The sequence below is a fragment of the Desmodus rotundus genome, chromosome 12 (genome assembly GCF_022682495.2).
Source record: "Desmodus rotundus isolate HL8 chromosome 12, HLdesRot8A.1, whole genome shotgun sequence".
Lineage (NCBI taxonomy): Eukaryota > Metazoa > Chordata > Mammalia > Chiroptera > Phyllostomidae > Desmodus > Desmodus rotundus.
The window spans coordinates 56,635,061-56,653,624 of NC_071398.1; the positions used below are offsets into that span (position 1 = coordinate 56,635,061).

At 46.8% G+C, this 18,564-nt stretch overlaps 1 protein-coding gene across 3 annotated transcripts in view; it reads left to right on the forward strand.

Moving 5' to 3' along the window:
- Positions 1–18,564, forward strand: part of SLC30A7 (solute carrier family 30 member 7) — a 54,176-nt gene that overhangs the window by 22,178 nt on the left and 13,434 nt on the right. For all 3 annotated transcript variants that reach the window (XM_024570611.3, XM_045203327.2, XM_045203328.2), the window contains exon 9: positions 14,709–14,799. In XM_024570611.3, the coding sequence (XP_024426379.1) occupies positions 14,709–14,799 (91 nt within the window). The remainder of the gene's footprint in view (positions 1–14,708; positions 14,800–18,564) is intronic.

Genomic DNA, 18,564 nt, shown 5'->3' on the forward strand with positions numbered 1-18,564 from the left:
AGATTCTGCTCTCAGCCACCGTCAGTCACTCCCAGGTCCCTGAAAGCATGTGAGCCGTCTAGAGTCCGGGCTCTGCTCAGGATTCCTGTCTGCCAGGTGAGATGAGCTCACCCCGGGGTCCCTCTCCCGACCTGCCGGGGTCCAGGCAGCATGGGGCCCCTGCTGCTGCTCCCATGGGGCTTCCTCCTGGGTCTGCACAGCCTGTCTCCCTGTCTCTCCATGCCCCGTGGGGGCCAGCCGGTTTTCTGTGGCTGTCTATTCCCCACCTAACTCTTCCAGGCCAAAAGCTGGTACGTTTTAGAGCTGAATCAAAATGAACTTACGTTTTGTCAACCTCAGAGAACTACTTTCTCTAATTCCAAATAGGATTCCTTAGTTCTCCTTGCATTTAGTTATTCCACAGGTTTACATACACATACTCACAGAAAATATAACGGTAAAAACGGCACAAATCATTTTCAACATGTGTTTAGCAAGTAGACCCGGTCCCCGGGGTGGTGAGAAGGCAGACCGCCCACTGCGGTGGCTCAGGGTGGGAGGGAGAAGCCCACGCTGTCTTTGGCCTCACACCGAGTGGTCGCTGTGGGACCGGAACAGCGCTCTTGACGTCAGAAGGGACGCCCGGGGAGTGGAGGGAGTGAAGGCCTGGTCCAGGTGGCTGCGGGCTAGACAGGCCGGGGGTGGGGGAGGAGGGGGGCCCACTGTGGACTCCTCTGCGAGGTTCTGCTGTAAAGCAAGCAGCGCGCTTGCCTGGCAGCGCCGCGGGCCCCCTTTGAAGTCTGTGGTCATGAGTTCAAAGTGAGAACAGCCGGCGCGCTTGTCTGTTTTTCTCTGGTCTTGGTCGGCTACTGGGTAGGTGTAGAATAGATAGAGAGTTGCACTGAACAGGTTTGGGGTTTCTCGGGTAAGCGATGGCAGTGAGAAAGTAGCAAGGTAGGGGTTAGAGGGGTGGGAAGTTAAAGGAAGTAATAGATGCTTAAAAAACCAAACAAAAAGCCCCAATGTGATGAGGTTAGTGGGTTGGAGTTCTGGGAGAAGTGCAGGGTGGAGGGATTCAGAGCAGGTCCCCGTACTTGGATCTGAGGTCGGAAGGTTGGAGGTGTGAGCCCAGAGGAGGATCCAGGATAGGTCATCACCCAGAGGCCAGGTGTTGGGTGTGTCACCCACATGGACATTCACATTCAGAGTCACGAGAAAGGCAGCTGTGGAAAGACAGGTCTTTCACCAAACTCTTCAGTGACAACAGGGGAGCCAGCAAGAAGCGTCCCACTGGTGATCAGGATGGGGTGGGCATGGGGAGTCCCGTGGCCTGGGCCTGGGAGGAGCTGCGCTTGTGGAGAAAGCAGGAGAACAGTGGTCTGGGGGTGGTTGTGAAGAGCAAGGAGGACGCCCACCTCCGGGGCAGCTCCAGGGGTGCGGGTGGGAGGGTAAAGGGCCTCCCTAACAGTGCTGTGGGGACACAGTGTCCTGGGGGACAGCCAGCTTCCGGGGGGGCACGGACTTGCTGTGGCCACTCAGGAAAGAGACTGAGGAATTAATGAGCATTGCATGTTGAGGAGTGGTTTTTAAAAATATTATGGAAGCTCTGGCTGGTGTGGCTCAGTGGATTGAGTGCTGGCCTGCGAACCAAAGGGTCGCCGGTTCAATTCTCAGTCAGGGCACATGCCTGGGTTGTAGGCCAGATTCCCAGTAGGGGGCATGTGAGAGGCAGCCACACATGGATGTTTCTCTCCCTCTTTCTCCTTCCCTTCTTCTTTCTCTAAAATATATATAAATGATCAACTTTAAAAAATATATTATGGAAATAATTATGCTGACAAAAGAACTTGGCAAAGTGTGGAAAAGGATAAGGAAAAAAAATTACCTCTAGTTCCGCCAGCCCAGAGAATTATGTTGATATTTTTGTGGGTATTTTTTTGGCTTTTTTCTTTTATTCTGAGCCTCTTTTTATGATCTTTTTTGTTTGTATTACTTGTATTCTGAGGAAGAAAACTTTCTTAGCTTTTTCTGATTATAAACTTATAGTCAGTGGAGGACACTCGGAAAACGACGAGAAGTATAAAGAGATAAAGAAAAGTCAGCCAGGACGACCACACACAGGCCACATGACCGCCGTTAGCTGTGATTCTGTGCGGTTGTTTTTAGGCTTTTCTTTACATTATTAAATTTCTGCTGTCTGCTCATCAGCACAGAAGCTCGGGCAGCATTAAGGTATTTGCAGGTTCTAGATGAATGATAGTACAGTTATTATTTTAAGTCTAATAAAGTTTGGGGATGATTTCTTAGCTAGCAAGGTCTTAATTAATGATAGTAAATGGCAACAAGCTACAGGGCAACACTTACGAATGATTTATTACTGTATTTCTCTACGCAGGTGAGAGGGAAAATAGAAATAGCGTGTATATGTATTATAGTGTAAGTGTATATATATGGGTGTAGAACATACTATCCATTTGTATTTTTTCATCCCTGGATGTTATGTGGGTCTCTCTGGGTGGCATAATTTTAAAATTATGCTCTTTTCTAAAGTCTTCAAGGCAAACCAGCATTTCGGACTTGGCCTTCAGAAAGCATATTTGTTTTTTAATGGAGGGCAAGAGAGAACACTTTAAGAAGCTTCAAAGTGCAAAATAAAGACATTCCAGTCATCTGTTTTACTGTTGGAAAGCAAACTCCATTTACTGAAATGTTCACATGATAATGAAGCATTTGCAGAATCACTCTGAGACGTTTTTCAAATTGGTAAGAGTTTGCCTGAGTAGCCAAAGCTGATTTTAGGAAATAGATGAAAATGCTTACAGACTCAACAAAATAGAGGATAAAGGAGTAATTTTCCCTTACCCTTAATTTGTATATATGTTAGCGATTCATCCCCAGCAAGAGAAATAATGGGGCCCTTTCTGCGTTGTTGGATTTAAATGTTCTCAGCTGAGAACGCACAGTGGAAGTAGATGTCTCCCCCTCTGGGCTGCCTGCCAATGTTCCATTTTCACTTTCACAGTGAAAGTGATTTCTTAGAAAAAGGCAGTTTTTCTCTCCACGTTTTCTAACATGGGCAAATGGTGATATAAATTTCTGGGTAAAACTGGGTTTCACTGTGATGAATTTTGTTTACCAGTGAAAAGCAGCAGATTGAGTATACCAATGACAGTGTACTTTTTACCTTCTGGAAATATATACTTCTTGTTAGAGATTTCAGAATGGCTTTGCTCCTTTTTCCCATCAGTAGCTGAATTGGAATGGAAAGCAGATGCATAACTTAGAGTGCAGGCCTCTGAGCAATTAGTTTGGGCTTTGAATTTCACTGTGATTTTAAAGTGATGCCCTTTACCTAGATCAGCAGCTTGAGTTCTGATTTACTTAAATCAAAGGGGTGCCTAAGCATGATGGGAAAAAATGCATAAACAGGATGCAGAAACGAGCTTGATTACTGGTGTGGTGTTTCTGAAGCCTTACTGAAATTTTCTCTTAAATTAGTTTTCTCTACCTCACCACTTACCGTTGTATGATGCTGTGTTCATTTTTACCATACTCATTTGTTAATACAAAGAACAGGAAACTTTCTTTTTGTTAGGGGAAAACCTTTTTGAATAATATATTTCTTGTCATATTGAAGAGAAAATAGATCCACTTTTAGAGGCAAACTAGGGCAATAGGCTTTTGAAATGACAGACAAGCTCACAAGTAGAGGCACAAAAAGGAAAGAAGGTGTAGAGTGAAAATGACCAGTTCGACATTCGAATCGTAGGGGATCATCTTTGTTCACGAACACAGGGTTTGGGCCAGATACTGATTTTGATAAGTCTTGTTGACTCTGTAGTCAAAGAGATAATTATTTGTGGCCTATATTAAGTGAGATGTAAGCATTTTTTTAAAACATGTAAGAAGCTACCGTATCATACATGAGAAATTACAGAGAGATACTTTTTTCAAAAATGGTTTTGGGTGGTGTCTGAAAATTTCCTTTGTGGTTAGCTTTTCAAGTAGTTATAACTTACGAACTATATTTTGGGGGACTGAGATAAATAAAGACAGTTTTCTGAGATTTTAACTTGGTGCTTGCATATGTATCCATGGTGGGAACATTTTTGTCTAGTAATTTTATTTTTAAGCATATATAAAACCATCACAGTGCATTTACAAATACTGATTAGCCTAGTACCCTTCTCAAATGGCATTCTGGGAGAGATTGCCCTAAGGCAGGGGTGTCACACTCCTTTTCACCTGGGGCCACATCAGCCTTGCGGTTGCCTTCAAAGGGCCGAAATAATATTAGGACTGTATACATGTAACTGCTCCTTAACAGCTAAGGAGTTGAAGTCACACTGGGCCCTTTGAAGGCAACCGCATCCATTTATATGAACTTCTCACACATCCAGAGAGTGCTGGTTATGGACTATCCTTGGGGGAGTTGGGATGTAGTCTCTGCAGTCGCTCCCTGTGTTTGACGGTTCAGGTGAAGAGTCCCAGGGAGAAAGCCTGGAGAGTGGGCCTAGAAACGTTAGAAAGAACAGAGCAGGTGCAGTGATGTATTAGTGATCATTCACCAAGAACACTGGAGGAGAGAATGTAGTTGAGGTTTAAAAATTGGAAAGGAGAGGCTGTTCTTTTATGTAAAATATACGATTGTATTTCTGTAAAACCCATGGGAAAACTGTGACAAGTAATGTAGTCAAGTTACGGGTATACGAATACCCTGTATAAATTAGCAACATGCAGTTGAATGATATAATTAAGGAGAAGACATGGTTTCAGTAGCAACAACAAAGACAGTCTAGAAATATAATATGTAAAACTTGGGTGAGGAAGCTTCTGCACACTGTCGGTAAAGTAAGAACTCCGGTGCACTGCTCACAGAAGTGAGGGGGGTCCCGTCTCTGTGGAGAGAGCTTTGACAACATCTAGTATGAACGCGCATTTACTTTGATTCAACAGTGCCCTTCCAGGAATGTAGCCTAAGGACAACATGGCAAAAATGGAAGAGGATGTATAAATAAGGCCATTCTTGTGGCTTCGTTCACCGTGGTCGGAAAGGCCAGTGTCCATTCCCCGGGGAGTTGTATGCAGTCCTGCAGAACCAGTGAGGGGACGGCACCGGCCAGGGGGCGAACTAGGAAGCCCCGAGTCTTTTTCTCCTGTGGAGACAGATTAACACAGCAAACTGACAGAGTACCTCTGTGAAAAGTGCAGAAGCCAGTTAACAGGTGTTTGCACCCCAGGTTAGTGGGGAACCAGCTGTATGATGGAAAATTCACGACACTTCCCACTCTCCCGTGATGGCGGCTTCCACCCCAGCTCCTGTCTCCTCCCTGGGCAGGGAGAGGACTTGAGCCTACCTCCAGCGGGCTATTAGGGGGCCTGCTTGAGAGACTGGTGTCGGTCTTGCTGTATCCAAGTACAGCAAGTCCTCACTGACCCTTGTTGATAGGTTCTTGGAAACTGAGACTTGAAGCAGAAGCATGTGTAATGAAGCCAGTTGTTTACCTCAGGCTAACTGATACAAACAAGAGTTAAGTTTCCACAGCATCTCATCAGTGTTACAATGAAATGACAGTGAACAATAGGGCATCATTTGAGGACCTACTGCCTTGACAGGGACAGGAGGCAATTTGGGCATTGGAGAACAAAGACATCAAGGGTGCATTAGAGCTGGCAGTACCACAGCCAAACAGTAGGTGGCCCCCCCGCACTGTGCTTTACTGCAGATGCCAGGAAGAGCTCCTATGGAAGCCAGCAAACCCTGTGAAGGGCAGATCACATGCCCAGGCCCAGAGAGGATGCATACCCAGGCAAGACTTGAGAGGTCTTCAGAATCCCAGCCACGCTGTGTAGAGAAAGACGTGCCAGTGTGAAAGCAGACCACAAAGTCCAGAGTGGTGGCTGATTCCTCCGATACTGAAATCCAAACAATAAAAAATACGAAACACAAAGAAACTGCCAACTATGACACGTTTACAGGTGATGATTTGATCTCCAGAAACCAAACCTACAAAAAGGAGACATATGAATAGCTAGATAAAGGATTCAAAATTACCATCCTAAGGATGTCCACTTAATTAAAAGAAAGTGCATACACTAAACAAAATCAGAAAAATGATACACGAACAAAATGAGAATAGCAACAGAGGTAGGAACTATTGAGGAGAGACAAACAAATTCTGGAACTGAAGAAGAATAGTGACTGAATTGAAAATTTTCCTGGAGGGACTCAACAGCAGATCTGACCAGGCAGAAGAATCATTGAATTTGAATATGGGACTTACAGAATTACCAAGGCAGAGGAGAAAAAGAAGAAAATGAGGAGAAGAGAGCCAGAGGTATTTATGGACAAGCAGAACAACATATGTATTATGGGAGTCCCAGAAAGTAAAGGAACCAAGAAAGGGGCATAGAACCTATTTGAAAAATTATGGCCCAAACTTTCTCAAATCTAAGAAGAAAAAGTGGATAAACAAATTTAAGAAACTAAAGAATTTCAGCTAAGGTAACATAAAGAGACCTACACTGAGTCACACCCTAACTATTAAAAATCAAATATAAAGTGAGAATCTTGAAAGCAGCAAGAGAAAAGCAACTTGTCACATCAATGATAGCTACAAAGAAAACATTTTTAGAATACATACAAAGGGGAATGAGAAAGGAATCAAAACATGTCACTATAAAAAAAAAAATCAGTGAAGCACAAGGGAAGACAGCAAGAGGAGGGAGAGACACAGAAAGCCCCCAGACCCATGGAAACCAGTTAACAAAATGGCAATAGTAAGCCCTTCACATGAGTAATTCCATATCAATGGATTAAACGCACTAATTAAAAGACAGACTGGCTGAATGGATTTAAATAATAAAGGTCCAGCTTAATTCTGTGTATAAGAGATGCACTTTATCTAAGGATTCACGTAGATGAAAAGTAAAAGGGAGGGAAAAATATTCCGCACACGCAGGACCCTAAAGGGAGCAGCAGTGGCCATGCTTTCATTAGACAAAAACTGTTCTGTGAGACACAAGGGACATTATGTAAGGATAAGAAGATCAATTCACCTTTCATTGGCCTTTATAAATATATATAGCAACTATAACTACATTCACCTAACATTAGAACACCCAAATGTACGAAGCAAACACTGGCAGAAGGGAGGAAACAGGAAGCAGCCCAGTAATAGTAGGAGGTTTCAGTATCCCACTTCCAGTGATGGGTAGAGCAACCAGGAAGTCAGTCAGTCAGACAGAGGATCAGTAAGGAAAGAGAGACTGGAACCACATCAGGCCAGTGGGGCCTAACAGACCCAGCCACCCAACAACAGCAGAACACACATTCTTCCCAAGCACATGGAATCTTCTCCCCAAAGGACTGCATGTCAGGTCACAGAAAAAGTCCTAACAAATTTTAAAAAATTGAAATGATACAAAATATCTTTACTGACCATAGCTGGAATCAAACTAAGAATCAACAGTAGAAGGAAAATAGAAATCCAAAAATATGTGGAAATTAAACACCACACTCTAACACCCACTGGGCCCTGAAGAAATTGCACAGGGACTTAGAAAGTATCTAATGGCAAACGTGCGAGGTGCGTGTGTGGGATGCAGTGAAAGCAGCACTAAGAGGAAAGCTCATAGTAACGAGGCCTGCATTTTTTTTTTTTTTATTGTTCAATTACAGTTGTCTGCATTTTCTGCCTGTAGTTTTTTAAAGGAGCATTTGAAATCTTGCTTCCTGGCAATTGTCAGTTTTGGCTCAAATACACTCATAAAAATTCTCAAAAAGAAAGAAAGAGAAAGGAATAACGATCTCAAACAACAACCTAACTTTATACCTTAAGAAACTAAAAAAAAGCCCAAACAACTGGAAGTCATCAAAAGGAAGGAAACAAAGATTGGAGTGGATAAATGAAATGCAGAATAGAAAAACAATAAAAAATAACCCAGAGTTGGGATTTTTAGGTCAACAACATTGACCAACGAAGAAACTACAACTCGTGATCACAGAAGCTGCCAGATAATAATTAATTTGATTTCGGCAGTTTTCTTGAGTCCCATCTGGTTTCTGTAAATAAAGTCCTATTTCTTCACTCGGGTGCTTTTCGGAATGGAGGTCTCGAAGCACGAACAGTAAGTAGCGCGCTGCGTCCCGTGCAGTCTGCCTTCAGAAATCTGCAGGTCTCTGGAGCTCCGGGCCCTCTCACCGCATCGCTCCCACCGTCTCTTTCCGGTCTGCCTCCCGCTGGCGGCGTGTTAGTGCGAGTCCCACTCATTTTCTCCTTTGTCTGCACCGTCCTTCTTCACGGGCACATGTGAGATCCCTTCATTTTCTTCACTTACATTGCCGGTGTGACTTTAGCGTCTTAGGCGTGGGGATGCCGCAAGAGCTTCTGCTGAGGTAATAAACTGTGCACCAGGAATTGGGACGCTGCGTGCTGCTGCCCGAGCACATACAGTTCTTTCTCACCTGTACCTGCTTGCACAGAGGATAAAACCCTTTTGCCATTTAGCTATTACTGTGCAGGGTTGAAAGTCATGTCAGACAAGAGCTGTTGTATATTTTAATAATCTTCTACTAGTGTTTGAAATTTTAAAATAGATCCGTTCAGGAGACATGTGTCAGGTGCTTATTATATTCCAAGCCCTGTGCTGGGCGCTAGGAATAAAAAGAATGCGCGGCGTGATCTCTGACTCCAGAGGACTTAGTTGAGATGAGACACCCCCGTGTAGGGCCGAGAGCGCGCGCCTTGGGGTGGGCATCCCAGCACCGCCCCTTCCCGGCACACAACAGCCAGCACTGTGCCCTGATCTCTGAGAGCTCAGATTTCCTCTTCCGTAAAAGGAGGGGGTTGGCCTCAACGATCTCTCATCATGATGCCTGCGTCTGTGATTCCAACATTTTCTTAAGGTTACTGAAGGTTGTTGCAAGGATGAAATTAGAAAAAATGCACGAAAGCACTTTAAAAATTATTAAGTGTTGTCTAATCAAAGATGTTACTAATTATTTACTCATTTGACATTACTTACTAATGCTTTCGGTTTAAAGACCAGATGCATTAAGGGTTACAACTGAGTTCCAGAAGTTTCAGGAAAAGGGTGACCTTTCCATGACTTTGGCCCCCAGTTCTAGAGGTGTTTGAGGGTATCTTCCGATTCCCATTATTGAGGGAAGTAGCTTCTCTGTAAAGATGCGTCGATTGAAACCATAGGTTTTGGAAACTCAGTATAATTGTAAGGTGCACCACAGGCCCGGTGGTTTGGGTTATCTGGTCTATATGAGGCCATGAAACACTGGGAAAATGGGTAATTAGTTGCTCGCTGCCACGGAGCATACTTGTATTCATGCAAACGGGGCCACACATTTACAGCTGCCACAGGACTGCCGTGTCTGACGTAGAATACGCTGCTGTTTGGGTCGGCTATCTTTGCTCTTTTGTCCACTGAACATTTTGGAGTATATGACATATACCAGGTCTTCAAATTTATTTGCTGTTTTAAAGAGTAAAGCTGGCTATCTTTCTCTGTATTTGTATATTGTAAGAACCACTGATAATGTGCAGGAAGAATTAGCTCACAAGCCAGTTCGAAAAGTTGAAGTAGTAATTATGTTTCAGTTATTATTAATGGATATTTACTCTCAGATCCAAGTAGTAGTTCCAGCCCGGAAGTTTTTTTATTGTTAAGCATCATGATTATCCCTAGTCTGATGTTCTTCAAGAGTTTCATAATGTATACCCTTTTTATTTACTGTTGAAATGGTGAGACTCACTAAAAGCTGCTTTTGAAGTCAGATTTGAATATGTTTTCATTTGCAGTTACTGGCAATAAAGAATAATAACTAACTTGCTTATTTAATCTGCTCGGATTTAAGCTTTCACATGTACATTTATGTTTATGATCACATGATTATAAATTTGATTTACCCCAGCTTTTGAAGAATAAAGTCCTTACCCTGCTTTGCTGGTAAACTCATACAGCAAATGACTCATTCCTTCTTATATATGCTAGGAAAATGGTGTCTCATTGTTACAGCTAGAATTGAGTTGGTCAACCAGAAGCGAGCCTCTAATTGTTTCCAAATGCTTACTTTTGGGGCTTGGGCGCAGCTCGGAGTCTGAGCTCAGTCTGGAATTTGCTGCGTTTGTCTTTTCCCGTATCCTTTCATTATGGGTAGGGAGAGTCGTGCTCCAGTCTGTTTTGTGATTCCCCTTTATAACAGTTAATCAGAAAAGTATGGACAACTCCTGAGCCAAACACGGTTTTACAAGGCAAAAGAGTAGGGTCTCTGCAGGTTTCTTTTACATTTTTTGTGACCTTTGAAATTATTACAGAAATTGACCTTGGTTCTCAATGGCACTCCACCGGGTGATGTGGCGAGCGCCCTCTCCCCCCACCGCAGCACCGCAGCCTGGGCACAGCTGGAGCTCTCGCTCCTTTGAAAGTTCTGATTGGAGAAGCGGAGTGTGGCGCATCCGTGTGCTCCGGTGACATGTGTGCTGCTATTGAATGTAAACATGTTATTAAAATTCAGCCTAAAGAGGCAACCATTCCAAATGTTCTAGGGTAGCAAAATCGGTAAAAACCTCATCGGACCCTTACTAAAAAAGGTGCACTCTCCCTATATTATTTCCTCACGTTGGTTATGATGTCTTTTACTTAGTTATTTGAGATGAAAGGTTGCTTCTGACATTACTTGATTGAAATGTTTCTCGGCATTATGGTCCTTGAATTGAGCGTGGAAATGAGTGGTAAGTTCCTGGCTAGCCCCAGTAGTGTGCCATCTGCGATCATGGAACTTTCCCGCCAGTTCTGGAACCCTCAGTCTGAGGGCCACCTGGGAGAGGGGACTTCAGGAGACCAGGGACGCGCCAGCAGTAGACTTCGGGAGGCAGCACGTGGAGTGCGCACGTTTCAGTTGGACTGGGTGTGGGTGGTGTGCAGAGGCTGTTCTGGGGGAATGTTCCCGGTGTTCTCTGGCTGATGGGGAGGGTCACTGCGAGTAAGTCACTCGCAGAAGGGCCCTTCACGCGTGTTGCTTTAGCGACGTGATCACGCGTGCTGCACGCCTCTACTGCAGCGGCGTGCGTGCTCTCTTTTGTCCCTTTTCCCCACACGTCTTCATTTTCAGGGGCCTATTTGAAAGTAAGTCACCAACCTACTAATGAATAAAGCCGTTCACCAACATTTGTGAGAAATGAAAATGGATAAAGGCATGATGTATAGTTGTTTTGAGTTAATTGGTCCACATGGCAGGTCCTAGATAACATTTGCTGCCTGATTTCCATTGGCCTCACTCTGGGCTTTTCCAATAGTTAGGAAATCCTTGCAAGTAAGGTATTGCATGTTATTTATTATTTTTTTTCCAGTGCCTAGCACCTGCTTGGCACATGGTAGGCATACGATGAATTTTTGTGGGCTTGAACTTTTTAAAGTTGAATTTGAAGTCAAAAGACCTGGTACCATTCTAGTTTCCCCATTCACTGGCTGTGTCCTCGGGGTGCTTCTGGACTCCACTCCCACAGCTCTGGAGTGTGGTGCCATCGGGGTCTAGAAAGCTGGGTGCCAAGCAGAGCACAGCACAGCGCGTAGTAATTGTTTCTGCGTGTTGGCTGCACAGTGAATTCATTTGCAGGGTTACCTGACTAGAGATGGACTACATCCGTTTTCCCGGTGCAGCTCACCTCCTCTGGGGGCTCGACTGTGCGTGTGCACGTTCTAGTATAGCAAAGCAACTTGCATTTTCTTTCATTCCCAAATATATTCTCTCTCTAGTAGTCCTCATAATTGGACCATTTATTTACTTATTTTTATTGAATGAAACATAAAGGTGGAAGCAATTGCCTGGATACTGAGTCCGCGGCCCCGTTTTGTGGATGTCCAGACCGAAGGTCGGACGAGCTGTCCCAGCTGTTTGGTGGCAGCGGCAGGGCCCAAGGATCTCGGTTGTCATTTGAGTGCGTTTTCCACGTCGGGCATCTCCAGGTGGTGTTGGCAGATCCTTGGGGTAAACATTAGAGAAGCTATCAAAATAGCTAAATTTGAGAGGCACATGGGAAAAAAACACCTTTTTCTTATTCTCATAGTTATTCTGGGGGAACTCTTCTTGAGCACCGTTTTCTTGGTTGGATTGCACCTGATTCGTCCCCGCCTTGGCTTTCTTTGCTTGTGTCCTACACCAGCGTCAGTCAGGAACCGCTGTTCAGGCCAGGGGAAGGAAGGGCCGGGGCTGCGTCGCTGTCAGACCCTGAACCCCTCTTCCAGCTGACCAGTTTTCCTCCAGACATTCCATAGGGGCACAAGAGGACACTTCAGACACTTTCAAGGACAGTGCGGGATCAGGAAAAGTGCCCTAAAAGGCGTGACACTTGAGATGTTAAAGGAGGAATAGAAATCAGATTAAAGGGCAGTGTAGGGACTTTCTAGGCAGAGGTTACAGCTGAGTCAAAGCAGGAAAGTGAAGTACAAGTGCGCTTCTGTTCGGAGCTTAAAATGTGAAGTGCGGAGGGTGGGAGGTGAAGCTAGGGGCCCAGATCCAAACATATGCCAAGTTACAGAGCTTACACTTAATCCTCATACTCGGGAGCTTGTAACAGATTTTTGTAATGGGGAAGGGAGAGGCCCAGACACTGACTTCAGACAGATTAGTCTAACAGTTTTATAAAGAGTGCTTGTGTTTGTTACTATGGACGCATAACAAGTTAACAGAAACCCAGCAGCTACAATAACACATGCTCCCCTCTCACGGTTGGCCCTGGTTCAGGGACCTGGGCATGGCTAGCTGGGCTCTCGGGCCCAGGGCCTCTCCCACAGCGGTGACCCTGCTGTCAGCCAGGGCTCATCTGGGGGAGAATCCACTTCCAAGTTCACTGACGTGGTTGTTGATAGTATTGGATTTTGGTTGGCCTCCTGGACGGAGGGTCTCACTTCCTGTGCAGAGCATCCCCCAGTTCCTTGCCCTGGGCCCCCGTAAGACAGCTCACAGCATGGCGGCCATGAGCCCGCATGTGTGAAAGCAAGAGAGGAGGGCGAACGAGATGGGAGCCAGAGTCTTAACCTCATCTTAGGAGTGACATCTCATCACTGTCACCATATTCGTTAGCAGTGAGTCACCGACTGGTCCAACCCACACTCCAGGGGGAGAGGTGAATCCTGGGGCGCAGGGGTCAAGGGAACCGTCTTGGAAGCGGCTGTCGCGGCGGACTCGGGAAGATGAGACTGGAGCGGAGGGACCCCTGAGGGGCTGATGGCAGAACTCGGTGAAGGTGGAGAGGCTGTCCTAGATGTGCGTGACAGACGGGCAGGGGACCAGTGACAGAGTGGCTAGGGTGTTGAATCGTGAGAACTGGGCCACTTAGGGCCACGGGGGATTTAAGGGAAAAGAAGGAATTCAGGGTGCCGTGGGATTATTCTTGGCTCTTAAATCACTCCCTGACCGAAGGGCATTTTCTCTTGAGTGGGACTTAAACCCCTGCCCACGTGGAGCTTCTCATCTTCGTCCTGCCGCCCCTGCAGACTCTAGTCCGCCAGGCCGGTCCTTGACGTGCCTTCACTGTTTCTTCTCTACGCCAGTCATGCAGCAGCCGTGTATCTGGACGTCTGCTCAGTTCTCCTCTTCGTCCCCACTGGGGCCTCCCCCAGGTCCTTAGCACTGCGCCCCTAGAGTGTGAGAGCCGTCTCCTGATTGCTCCCCGGACGTTTTCCTCTCTTTAATCCTGAGTCTGAAACATCTGGTATCTGCATAAGATCTTTCATTCACTTAACCGGCAGGTATTTATTGTGGGCTCCTTAAGGTATGCTTCAACGTGGACCTTCCTGGAAGGGCGCACGCTCCTTTTATCTCTGTCTCCTGCAGCTGAACTCGGGAGGGGGTTTCCTTTGGAAACACTGAGATCTGCGAGTTTAGAAGGGAGCGCTGCCTTAAGCCACGCAGTGTACCGAAGCTGTGTCCCCCGACTCCCCCGACTCCTGGGGTGCCTCGGCCTCCCCTGAAGGTTCTGATCTGCTGTCAGAACCAAAAACCAACAAGACCCTCAGGTGGACCGGACGTGCCGCCAGTTTAGGAAACTGCTGGATTCGAGCCCCTCACCACCCACCACCGTCCCCAGGTGCTTAGTCACCTAAATGGCTGAGGCAGCAGTTCCTGAGGACTGGCCCTGTGGCTGCCGCGTGGAGTCACCAGATGCGTGGTTATATCCAGGCTTCTGTGCAGTCTAAGTCCGGAAAGAAGACACACGGAATTGGTTGGAGAAATATTAAACGCCTGGACTAACATGTACCATATTAATTGTTTTTGTATTTTCCTCAACAGTACTCTTCAGCTGAGTGTATGAAGTTTGTGATCATTGTTAAGGACCGGTTAGGTGGTCATGATATGCTTTTGCATTACCTTGGAAGATTCTGGCCATCTGAAGTCTATTTTATTTTTATTTGAAGTCTGTTTTAAATAACAATTGAATGGCTGCTGTGTTTAGATTTTTAGATGCTCCAGAACTGTTCAGTAATGGAAGTTTAGTGTTGCATACTGGGCATTGATGCATTGATCTAACTCTTTTATTTTAGATAATTTATTGATCACATGTAAAAACTGCAACAATGACTAGATTCTCTTCCTCATATTATTCTGATAAATCTTGTTATATTCTAGTCCGGGGAGGTATGTTATTACTTTGTTGCAGGACGGGATTGTCAGAATGTGGCTTTAATAAACTCGATGTCTTCCTTCTCTTTAGTGTTATTCCTCTTTTAAAAGAGTCTGTTGGAATATTAATGCAGAGAACTCCTCCTTTGTTGGAAAATATTCTGCCTCAGTGCTATCAGAGGGTAAGTTCCAAAACTTCCAAACCATTGGGTTGCGTGGTGCTTCCACACTGTCGGGGCTTGCAGCCTGGGGGAGTTGGGTAGCCCGCATGTGTAATTTAGTCTTCCTCCAGGACTGCACGCTGACCGTGAGCGCCGCTTGCACGAACCAGGACAAAGTCATCGGAAAATGTGGAACTCTGCAAACAAAATGCGATAGAAATTGTCCTTGTCTAGAAATACTGCAGTTCTTGTAAAAATGCAGAGACGAATAGCAGAAGGTAGAAGCATCTATTCAGTTTTTCCCTTCGAGCTGCCGCTGTGTGCCACACAGCCCACTCAGGTGCTGAGGAGGTAACAGTACAGGACACAGGCAGCGTCTCTGTCCTCAAAGCGCTGTGCCCAGTGGGAAACGCAGGCGCTAAAGAAGGAAGCAGTAAGTGAAATATCCCTGATAATTACTGTGATAGAATAAAGCGAAGTGGTGGACAGGAAAGGCTGCCTCGGAGGAAGTCACAGTCAGGGACCTTGAAATCTCGATGGCAAGACGGAGCCAGATGGATGAAGCTCCTGGAGAACAGTGCACCAGGCGGAGGGGACTGGTGATGCAGAAGTTCTGTGGGGGGCTGATCGGAGCGTGTGTGAGGAACAGGGAAAAAGGCCGAGTGGCTGAAGCGGAGCCCACCAAGGGAGGGGCAGCTGGAAGGCCAGAGGGAGAGGCAGGGCCCGGTCACGCAGAGCCCTGGGTCTTGCGGAGAGGTCGGATTTAGTTCTAATGAAATGGGGAGCGGCAGAAAGCTTCTGGGCAAGAAGAGCGCTGTACAGTGTTTTAAAGTGTTTCTGCGAAAGTATCCTGCTTGCTAGGGGGAATGAACACAGAGAAAACCACTTTCGAGGCTGTTGTCGTCTACGCGGACCACTGAGACTCCGGTGGTCTCGGGGAAAAGGGAGAAAAGGAGCCGTTTTGGGTGCGTTTTGGAGACAGAGTGTATCGGGAGGGGAGGAGAGGTGTCCACTCACACCACCGGCACCGCTGGTTCCCACGGAGGCTGCGTTGGTGCAGGTTTGGGGACAGAAACATCCCCCTGATCTGGGGCTCTGTGCCGGGCTCGTTAGGGTTGGAATGCTGGCTGTGCTGCTAGGGGACCGGGCCGGGAAGTAGTTGGGTAGGCACCCCGGCGTTTCAGGGAAAGAGGAGGACTAAAAGGGGTTTGGCATCATCAGCAGGTCAGTGGGTTTAAAACCTTAGGGCTGTAACTCCAGGTTCAGGCTCAGGTGGGGAGCCAGGATGGGTGGAGGGGGGGGGAGGTTAGGGAGCTGAAGCCTGGCAGTGTGCGAGGTTCTGGAGCCCGGCTGGTACTGAGAGAACCGCTCACTGAGTGAGGAACACTGGTGATGTGGTCCTGAGGGGGGTGACTGAAGGAGGGCTGTTCTGGAGCAGGGGAGAGGGACAGGCCCACAGCACTCTGCGGGACTCCCTGCAGGGACGTCCAGGGGTATGTATCCTCCAGGGACGGCGGGATGTGCTGCCACGGGTCAGGTGACGGGCGGGTTCGGGGACAGGAGAAGGGATTTTCTGGGTGCCTCCATTTTCTCGAGGACTTACAAGGCAGTGTCATGCAGAGACATGAGGAGGCCAGCGGAGAAAGAAGGGGTGACATGGACTTCTGGGGTCTGGGAAAGTGCGGTGAGGCCCATTGGAGCAGGAGCAGTCGGCTGCCTGTGGGGAGAAAGGGCCCGCACCGATGGGCTCCCGCGGGCTGGCCCGGCACGGAGCGGCGTCCATAGGACGTGTGCGCTCTTACCCATGCCCACAGTGGCTCAGTGCAGGCTCGGTGGTCACACTGTCACTCCTCCAAGGCCGCAGGTGCCTGTGGCTGAATCGGGATTCCGACCCTCGTCACTCGGACTCTAAAGCTCCTGCCCCCTCCTGCCGTGCGTTGGGGCAGAGCAGCAGCCCAGGTCACCATCTGAAGCCCCACTTGCCCCACAGTCCTTAACGTGAGCAGAGGCAAAGCCCGTCTCTGTGGGAAGCCCCCTTTGCCTGTGCTTTGGGTGGCCAAATCCTGTCCCTGTGTGCCATTTCTAAGGACGCGCAGAGACTTGTGTGGCCAGCCGGCAGCTACACTCGGGGGGACCGTTCCATGGCAGTGGCAGTGAGAAGAGGTAGAGGACGTGAGGTCCCAGCACTATCGTCTGTCCCCAGAGGAAGGGAGCGTCCACCCTGACTGCTGCCCCAGGAAAGGCAGTGCTTAGAAGGGCACAGTGGGCTTTGTCTCACATTTCCCACCCACTGCCCTGGACTGTATGGAAAGTGATGCCTCCACTCATCAAATTCTGATAAAAATAAATGTTTTTGATAGATGTAAGTTCAACTTTATCTTCACTAGCAACCCAAGTACGTTACTTATCAGAAAATCACAGATTCCAAAAAGATCTTACTGTTCTTTTGGTCTAGACTTCTGTCTGGTTGCAAGACTCCCCTCTGACCTTCGGGCGGTCATCCAGCTCCGTGACCATTTCCAGGGGCTGCAGTGAACCCCTCCCCTGGGTCGCCTCTGTCCCTTTTTAAGCTGCCGTGATCCTGATAAAGAGCTGTTTACAGGAGCGGAACCTTTCTCTTAGCTTGTGGGTATTGACCGGTCACAGTCTGTCCCCTCCCCATCCGTGTAGCGAGCGAGTAGTCACAGCAGTGACCTGGGCATTTGTGTCTTTTTCCTGAAATTCAGGAGTCTACCTGATGTTTCTTCTTCAGACCCTTTCTGTGCATTTCGGTAGACAGCTTTATTAAGGAAGTGTCCTTCTAAGTATTTTTCCCCTAATCATAAACAGCTGTTGAATTACAATGTTTTAATCGAAATAACTACACTTCTTCCTCTTTATTATTGAAGAATAATAGTGGTAGAGTTTCTGGTGTCTGTTCTTCCCCTTTTGGGATAAACCCAGCTTGGTCACGATATGTTATTTTTAATACACTGTTAGATGTAGCTTGTCAGAGCAACCAGCTCATGATTTGCTGTCTTTATCTGGTTGGGGAGGGGTCGAGACTAGTTCTTACTACTATGAAGGCCATGTACCGAATGGGCCATTTCTTACTAATAAAATCCTTCCTATTTTCTGTAAAAACTAAGACAGAGGTCATATGTTCCTTGAAAGTTTGCCCTCTGGGACTGGGGCTTTATGAAAGAAAATTTTTATTTCCTTTTCAATTTTCAGTGATCCTTGCACATTTTCTCTTTTTGTTGTTTTCTGGCATTTTCTGTATATCCAGAAATTCAGCCATTTTGTCTAGATTTTCAAAATTTGGGGGTTTTGTTGTCATTTTTCATTTTTTCCTATTTTATTTTCTCCAGCTTTAGTAAAAGTGATAAATGAAAATTGTGTGTGTCTCAAGGAGTGCAGTGGGGCGTTTTAATGCACATGTGCATTGAGTGAGGTGACGACCACGGCCGCACGGGACGCTGCGTGAATTGGCATGTCCTCCTTGTGCAGGGACCGCGCTGATCCCTGTCGTCCCAGTGTCAGTGTGTGCTGTGCAAGCTAGCGCCAGAATGGAGTTTTCATCCATTTACGCGTGTGTAACAGACTGAGTGCCACCCGGGCCAGGCGCTGTCTCAGGCGCTGAGGATACAGACAAGAAAGAGCAAAAGTAAGCCCCTGCCTTGCGGAGCTTGAGTTCTGCCGGAGCAGATGGACAACAAGCACCATAAAGAACGCAAATACACACTGTCCTGTGTGTTCTGTGTGCCACAGGGGTGAAATGAGAGCATCTCCGGTTCAGACGGGGCA